This window comes from Gadus morhua, chromosome 11 (genome assembly GCF_902167405.1).
Source record: "Gadus morhua chromosome 11, gadMor3.0, whole genome shotgun sequence".
NCBI lineage: Eukaryota > Metazoa > Chordata > Actinopteri > Gadiformes > Gadidae > Gadus > Gadus morhua.
Window position 1 is genome coordinate 26,300,943 of NC_044058.1, and position 9,336 is coordinate 26,310,278.

Here is a 9,336-nt window from a genome sequence, read left to right on the forward strand (position 1 = left end):
GGCTGATTTCAAATATATCCTATTGTTAATATTATATTTTAAGTAAAATCGCAAATGCATTTTCAAAGATTTTTTGCCTGTTTAGATGCTAATCGAAAAATCGTGCCGGTAATACCCAGCACTACTGTGCTCACAGTGGACCACTGACCAGGGGTGGTCGCGTTATGCGCCCCCCCCCCACACACACACTTTATTTTAAATTAAAGCAATTTAAAATAAAGGCGTTTCTCAAAGTCTCCCCGGCATCGCCATTCTCTCTTCCTCGCACGCGTGCGTCTCCAACTGAGATCTGTTGCTTGACACCCGTCAGATGGAGCGCTTATGGAAGGTTTTCGGATGAAGAAGTAAAGGGAGATGTCCCGACGTGGCTAAAACAGTCTTTATTGAGCTAATGGGCATCAGTATCTACTAATCCGAATAGCATACATACCGGAGATAGATGGATGGATGGATGGATGGATGGATGGATGGATGGATGGATGGATGGATGGATGGATGGATGGATGGATGGATGGATGGATGGATGGATCGATGTTACAGTAAGATAGATAGATGGACGGATGGATAGATAATAAGATAGATGGATAGATGGATGTTAAGATAGATGGATGGGTGGACAGACAGACAAATAGATGGATGGATATATGGGTGGTGGAAATTATGGATGGCCAGATAGATGGATAAATACATATAAAAATAGATAGATAGATAGATAGATAGATAGATAGATAGATAGATAGATAGATAGATAGATAGATAGATAGAACGCATACTCAGAAAGACAGACAGACAGACAGTTAGATTGATATAACACATACACACAAAGACAGACAGACAAACAGACAGACAGACAGACAGACAGACAGACAGACAGACAGACAGACAGACAGACAGACAGACAGACAGACAGACAGACAGACAGACAGACAGACAGACAGACAGACAGACAGACAGACAGACAGACAGATAGATAGATAGATAGATAGATAGATAGATAGATAGATAGATGCATTATCTTTGGGTGAAGGGTTTGGGATTCTGTTCATATAAATAGCTTGATGGTATCAGATACCAGAGACATAGAGCGATTGGAAAAGAGGGCAACTCGGATGAACTTTTAATTTGGTCTCAAATAAAGCAGCTTAGCAAAATCCCAAAACCATCGGTGGGCTCACTACTCTTAATGGTCTCATGTGACCATCTAATCTATGATTATTTAAGGAACGAGCCCATAACAAAGTATGGCGCTAATCTGCCGAAGATTACTTGCACATCTGTCAAGGTGCAGGGGTGGGTGGCGGACAGAGTTTCCGAACCGTGGAACCCTAGACACTCGCCATAGTAACGGGATACATCCAATCCAAACGAGAGACGAGCACAAATCAATGTACCGCGTACATCAGACAACACAACCAAGTGGAGAAACACAACCCCACCTTTCTTGTAATGAAAGCTTGATTCTAGTAAAACAATATAATGAAATATGGAATGACCACAGGAGTAAACCAATGGCCATATATCATGTATATACACACACATTGTGTACAGTAGTGTCTTTTTTTCTGGGTGCGAAGAAAAACAGCAACAAAATAAGTGATAAGGAATCACAATAAAATGGAGAAACACAATCCCATCTTACTTGATTACTAACTTGATTCTAGTAAAAAAAACAATGAAATATGGAATCACACCACGAGTAAACCAATGGCAACATACAACTATTATATTTATACACACACCTTGGGTTCAGTAGTGTCTTTGTGTCTGGGTGCAACACACCACCAAAAATAAGTGAAACCAATCAAACAGAGTAACACTGTCACATTTTCCTTGTTTTGAAAAGCTTGTTTCTAGTAAAAATAATCAGATTAAATATGGAATCACAACGCGAGTTGTCTCTTTGTGTCTGGCTGCTGACACATCACAAAAATAAGTGGTGTGTTTTTCGTCAAAGCCCGTTTCCTCCGTTTCTGTTTCCAAAGGTCCCTGACCACGTGGCCGGAGCTGCTCTCATCATGGTCGTCCGGCCTTGGCTCCCTGCCCAAGCCTGGCTCATCCACCCCTCTCCCAGCGCGTCATTAAGGACGGGACTCTGCCTCGCCACGGCCAGCAGATCCAGTCACCATTCTGCAGAAGTATGATGATGCTGATGATGACGGCCATATCCCTAACTTCATTTAAAGCCCTAAAACCTTAGAGGCAGTAAACAGGTGCATTGAGACGCATGAGGATGTATTACAAATGATGTTGCCATTTTGGAATAAATGCTGTTCATATGGCCCTGCTGCATAATCACTTTAACATCAGTGACATTTTTATAATAGATTACCCCGTGTCATCCCTGGTGCTGTGCTTTGCACAGATGATTCTTTTTCCAGCCGTTGCCTTCGCCTGCTGCAACGCTCAGTCAGCTGCCCCTACGATAGCGACATCCTCATTTAAATGACGTGTTGACAGCGCCGACTTAATGTTGTCGTTATTGTAATGGCTCTCATTACAGCGCTCTAAATCCCTGTTTCCTTCCCCTCACCCCCTAGTCTAGCCACAGAGACCAGAAGATGGTAAACGGTGAACGGAATGCATTTACCTCATTCTATGGTCACATTCACACACCGACAGCGATGACAACCATTCAAGGCGACAGTCAGCTCGTCGGGAGCAGTTAGGCTGAGGTGCCTTGCTCAGGGACACCTCGACACTCAGCTATAGGAGGAGCCGGGGATCGAACTATCCACCTTCCGGTTACCAGACGACCTGCTCTATCCCTTGAGCCACATGCCACCCAGATGCCTCCCTTTGGTGTATATCTGGGGCACAGGGCAACGTAACCCCTGATGGCTGCGTTAGAGCAGATGGTTCGCTCTCTCCCGGACGGCATGACCTCGGAGCCTCCCGGTCACAACTGCTCCAACTGCAGCAGCCGGTGGCCGGGGCCGGGGTTCAACGTGGTGAAGGCCGTGAGCCTTGGTCTGGTGCTGGGTGGCATCATCCTGTTTGGCGTGGTGGGCAACATCCTGGTCATCCTGTCGGTGGCCTGCCACCGGCAGCTCCGGACGGTCACCAACTACTTCATCGTGAACCTGGCGGTGGCCGACCTGCTGCTGAGCTCCACCGTGCTGCCCTTCTCCGCCATTCTGGAGATCCTGGACCGCTGGGTGTTCGGCCGGGTCTTCTGCACCGTGTGGGCAGCGGTGGACGTGCTGTGCTGCACCGCCTCCATCATGAGCCTGTGCGTGATCTCCGTCGACCGCTACGTGGGCGTCAGCTACCCGCTGCGCTACCCGGCCATCGTGACGGAGAAGCGGGCGTTCCTGGCGGTGGTGGCCCTCTGGGCGCTCTCCGTGGTCATCTCCATTGGCCCGCTGTTCGGCTGGAAGGAGCCGGCGCCGGAGGACGAGACGGTGTGCAAGATCACCGAGGAGCCCGCCTACGCCGTGTTCTCGGCCGTGGGCTCCTTCTACCTGCCGCTGGCCGTCATCCTGGCCATGTACTTCCGGGTGTACGTGGTGGCCCACCGGGAGAGCCGGGGCCTCAGGGAGGGCCACAAGACGGAGTGGTCCGACTCGGAGTGCGTGACGCTGCGCATCCACAAGGGAAACGCCGCCGCCGCCGCGGTGACGGAGGAGGACGACGCCCTACGGAGCCGCACGCACTTTGCCCTCCGCCTGCTCAAGTTCACGCGTCAGAAGAAGGCGGCCAAGACCCTGGGCATCGTGGTGGGCTGCTTCGTGCTCTGCTGGATGCCCTTCTTCCTCGTGCTGCCCATGGGTGAGTGATTAAGTGGCCGGCGTCCTGTCTGTGAACCCCCCCCCCCCCCCCCCCCCCCCCCCGGGGATGGGAGCCGAACGTTTTAGCACACGCTCTCCGGGGAGAAGCACTGGAGAGAAGTGAACCTCGTTCATTATTGAACTCGATGGTTGTGCGGTTAACGAAGGAACAATGGGCATCCCATAATAATGATGCCATTTGTTTATACCTCCTTTCCAATTAATCATGGCCGGGACACCCTCTTGCAGCCGTGATCGGGCCAAATTAAAAACAGGCATGCATTAATTGCGTATAACTATTAATAGAGCGTATGACTTCCGATCTCATTAGAGTGACAACGTTAATTGAATCTCTTTTCCAGACGGGCCGGGGAGCACTCCTCTGTGATGCAGATGAGCTGGAGGAATGACGGGGCGGGCGATCGTAAATCCTGGAAATAATTCCACAAACCATTGTGCTACTTATCCTTGGCCATTAAAAAAAACCAACGTGATCTATAAATAGACCGCTACTCAGACAGCTCCTGGAGCCTTCACCCCTCTCTCTCTCTCTCTCTCTCTCTCTCTCTCTCTCTCTCTCTCTCTCTCTCTCTCTCTCTCTCTCTCTCTCTCTCTCTCTCTCCGTCTCTCTCTCTCTCCGTCCCTCTTTGTCCCTCTCTCTCTCTCTCTCTCTCTCACTCTCTCTGTCTCTCTCTCTCCGTCCCTCTCTCTCTCCATTTCTCTCTCTCCCCGTCCCTCTCTCTCTCTCTCTCTCTCTCTCTCTCTCTCTCCCTCTCTCTCTCTCTGTCCCTCTCTCTCTCTCTCTCTCTCTCTCTCTCTGTCCCTCTCTCTCTCTCTCCCTCTCTCTCTCTCTCTCCCTCCCTCTCTCTCTCTCTGTCCCTCTCTCTCTCTCTGTCTCTCTCGGTCTCTGTCTCTTGCTCTTTGAACACAAGGGCTTTTAGGACACTGGGGTTTCACGACAAGCATGGCACCCTCTCGTTTTTCCTCCTCCTCGGCCACCCTCCTCCTCCTCCTCCTCCTCCTCCTCCTCCTACTCCTCTCCTCTTTCACCTACACTGTATCGCAATGTCATCGGAGGCGTGACACAGAGAAAGAGAGATCAGCAATAATGGCTAAGTCAGGGCTCATTGGACATATTGATTGGGTCAGGGACATCCTGTGATTTTTTTAAGAGAACACCAAAAAAAAGTGAGGTTGCACATGCGCACACGCACGGTTGCAGTGCTGTGTGTTCACAAGAGGAACGCCCCTCGCTCTGTGTTTAAGTGGCAGAAGGCGAGCTCCCCTAGGGTCTGTGTCCTATCTGCATTTGCATGCTCTTAAATATAGCGACTGCTACTGTTTGGATTAGGCTTCTTCTTCCAGTGGCTTCCAGGCGTCCAACTCCATGACAGTGAATGAAACAATGGAGAAGCGGCCGCGGTAGTAGCAGGCCTGTAGCCCATTTGGGGATTTGTGCAGAAAGGATTTAGCAGGATTAGTGGGGGGTTTTCATACAAGATAAAGGAAACGTAGATGTGATCCAGTCAGATAACAGGTGAACACCAGATTTGTGCTTCGTTTTTGGGATTGTGTTTCTCTGATCTCCCCGCCACAGCTTTTGATCTCCCTCACAGAAAGGTAAAGCAGTTCAAAGTGGAAGATCCGAATGAAGTCAATGAGTTTATGAGGATATTGTTCTGTAGTATCTTTCTGTTAATCCAACATAAATGAAAACACTGCCTGACTACATTCCGCATCGATTTGAGAGATTTCGTTTTTCAACTGAAAGCCAGCCACCTCCCATTTGATACATTAACACGTTTAGGTGACCACACCTGCAATAAAAACGTCAGTTTAAACCCAGAAAACACAAATCAATCAAGCGCAAAAGCAATAATAGGCTGTTGTTTTTGGGGGCATAGGGGGATGAAACGGATGACTTGCTCAGCCGGGCGTAAAAACCATGAGCTCTTGAACCCCTCACCTCTCCGCCCGATCCATCCTCACCCCACGATGACATCTCTCCAAACCCCCACGTTAGCTGTCTCCGACGGAGATGGAATTCATGAGTCGAGCTGGTAGCCGCTCTGAGATAGATGCTCAATATGCCTGCCTTCCAGCGAGTCAGCCGTTTAATTATTTGAACGTGCTACTGGCAGCCACTGCATATGCAAGCCGTCACCGATGACATTGAAGCGTACACTACATGTAATGAGCCAGTTAATCAAATCGGTCACTTTTTTCATTATCAACCCTGAAAATACTTTTTCAAAAGTGTAAAAAAATTCAATATTGAAGGCAGAGCATTTCTTCAACGACGTCTTTTGATGACATTGGAGTTTACAGTGTGCCAAGGAAGGAATGATGAAAGAGCCGTTCAAAGTGAGACACTCGCCCCAAACCCACGCTCCGCCTCTGAACAGCCTTTGATAAATTGTTTGTTTCCGAACACTGCACAATAAAACGCAGATTCAAACCAACAAGTCCTATTGTTGTGTTCAGGCGCAGGTGCCAACCAAGTTCTGTCATTTGTCTCCTCATCTCTGTCCGCGACTTCCGTCTCCGGATTAACTTTATGCCTCCCCCTCTCTCTGCATCTCCCACGCCTGACACAGGTGCCATGTTCCCCAAGTACCGACCGTCGGACACCGCCTTCAAGGTCACCTTCTGGCTGGGCTACTTCAACAGCTGCATCAACCCCATCATCTACCCCTGCTCCAACCTGGAGTTCAGGAAGGCCTTCCAGAGCCTGCTGGGCATCCGCTGCCTGCGGGCCCCGCCCAAGCCCCCGCTCCGCCTGAGTCCGCTGCAGGGCCAGCGCCACGCCCACCCCCTCGACCTCCACCTGGACGAGAGGCGGGACCCCTCGCGCCTCAGCCCCCTGTCCCCCGCGGGCCTGTCCCGCACGCCTTCCTCCAGGGACGGTCGCGAGTGGAGGGCCTCGTCCGGGCCGGGGGCCCTCGGGCGGGGCCCGGTGGAGAGCGGCGGGGCCAAGGTGGCCAAACTGTGCCGGAAGAGCTTCCGGACCACCTGCTGCTGCGTCATGGTGGGTGGGCCCCCGGAGCCCCGGCCCCCCCCTCTGGGCAAAGAGCTTCCCACCATTAAGATCCACCAAATGTCTCTGAGTGATGGAGAGCCGGTCTGACAGCAGGTCATCGGTAAGCCCCGCCTCCGTTACTCATCCCCTCTCCCGCCCCCGGGTGCTGCACTATTTATAATCTCTCGTAGAGACGCTGACAGACTGGACATGGCTTCCCGAGAAGGAGCCGGCGGATGTGGTGGAGATGGAAAGACGTGCCATTATATACACAAAGCGTTGTGGATCAAAGTCTGTGATTGACCGGAATGAGTTGATGTTTACATTTCTTTCCTAACTGAACACTGTCAGAATTGCCTAACATGTTGTACATAAATGCCAGAGGATGATGAATATATTGTGTCGCATCATAAGCTGTCCCCAAAAAAGCGTTTTTCTTGCTGTATTTGTAGCCTCAATATACCGACTGTTTCAATGTTCAGACCTTGGTTTGTTGGATTCTACATCACAAACCCAGAAAGACTGTTGGTCTGTTGATTTAGAACAACAACAGCTTACGTTCTGAATAGAACTAATTTTGTTCATTCGCTGAACAATAGCCCCGTTAAAACCCTTTTACCTCATCGTCCAACCGTATATTTCCGGCAGATGGACTCTGGCTGTGATGCTTACCGGGGGGAATCGAAGTAACCTTGTGGTTTCTGACCTAAATCCCGACTGACCCACAAGCCTCTTACTTCACCAGATTCAGAGCTGCCAAGTCTTGACATGTGCGGTTTCAAATATCCCACTCTCAGGCAGCACTCTTCTCATCTACGAATCGCATCACTCTCGCACTGCTGCACTCGAGAGGGAATTATTTGGTTCCTGCCTCTGATTATTACAAAATTGAACGCGTGTCATGTAGTAAAGTGAGTAGAGGGGGTCGGGCCAATGTTAGCATTCGCCGCGGATACATGCGGCCGACTTTTGTGATGATTCCTGACAGGACAAAAGGGCAAGTACAAGTATTGATCAGTTGCGGGCTTTTTCAACAGTAGCGTCACGTTGCCCTGTTTCTGAAAGCCTGAGCAATAGTTCCGACAATAGCCACGAATAGCATCAGCAAGCGCAGAGCTCATACGCACACACACCCACGCATGCACGCATGTGCCCTCGCACACACACACACACACACGCTCACACACAAACATACACTCCTTTACAAGCACTCACACACAAACCCAGGTGCACACACGCAAACCCAGGCAGGCGCGCGCGCGCGCACACACACACACACACACACACACACACACACACACACACACACACACACACACACACACACACACACACACACACACACACACACACACACACACACACACACACACACACCTAGGCAGGCACACACACACACACACACACACAAATAAAAATGCACACACACTCCCCTGCCTACAGCACCAAAAACTATTTAGAAAGGAGTGGGAGAAGGGGGGTGATGTCAGCAGCAGACTGCAGCAGACCACCGGTCCCCTGTGTCATCGTCTGTCAAGCTGTAAATCACACCACCTTCTCAGACCCAGACCCGGGAGGAGGGGCACCCACCACCAACCACCCACGCTGCCTGGCCATCAAACGACAGACATTTTCAATCAATGTGCCCAGCCCAAGGCTGTTACTTATGAACAGGCGAAAGCCTAATGATGATCACAACCTTGATTAATTATCTTTGTGTTGAAATTTAAACTGAACACGTTTTACCCTCAAACGCCAGACTGAGATTAAGGGGTTGGAACATTTAAAGTCTACACTTAAGAAAGGCTATTTTATGTCCTCCTGCTGTGATCTTGTCTGGTTGATGAGATGCTTTTGTAACATTGCTGACTACTTATTTCTTAAATGAAAGATAAAAAAATCTCCCAAGTAATCAGAAACATAATTAAACTGGTTCTGCTCTACCAACAACATCCTGAATTACAGGCTGTGTAGACAAGTAAACACACTATGTTCTAATTCATCAGTGATTAGAACAGAGCCCATGTTGTTACTGGGGGGCGGGGGGGATGGGGGGAGGGGGCTTGTGGCAATTGTAGTTCGCATGCCAATGGGCATGAGTCATATCTCAGTACAAAGTTTCCCAGGAGGCTTTTCCTTGCTCGTCCTACTGTTCTTTACGCTCTCCTGATCTGCTCAAGAAGTTGACTTAATGTTGCTCTCACGGCAGTGCGTCCATCCATCTCTAATTGGACGATGCATCAACAAACCGCAGGGCATGAGAAATGCAAAAAAAAGAAATTGCGATTCTCAGAAATAAAACCCAACAGAAGTAAACACTGTTATGTGAATGATCCGAACCGAGTTCATCCTTGGGTTTTATGTGTATGCCTGGTCATAAAGATGTCTGACAAGGCTCAAGGTCTCCATCTAGTGGAAGCAGATTATTTGATACCAATGAGAACGGACTTTCTTTTCAATTAGCGCCTCAAAAGTCACACTGGAGCGTGTGTTCATGAAACCCCAAAAGGCGCTTCTGCGTAGCCTGCAGTGTCCAATGATTCATCTTCA

The 9,336-nt window shown here is 49.6% G+C and overlaps 1 protein-coding gene across 1 annotated transcript; it reads left to right on the forward strand.

Moving 5' to 3' along the window:
• The first annotated feature begins 2,406 nt into the window (after positions 1-2,406).
• adra1aa (adrenoceptor alpha 1Aa) lies at positions 2,407-7,965 on the forward strand. Its single transcript, XM_030369492.1, has 2 exons — positions 2,407-3,768; positions 6,365-7,965. Exons 1-2 carry the CDS (start codon positions 2,835-2,837, stop codon positions 6,892-6,894), a joined length of 1,464 nt encoding a protein of 487 aa, XP_030225352.1. The 5' UTR covers positions 2,407-2,834; the 3' UTR covers positions 6,895-7,965.
• The last annotated feature ends 1,371 nt before the right edge of the window (positions 7,966-9,336 follow it).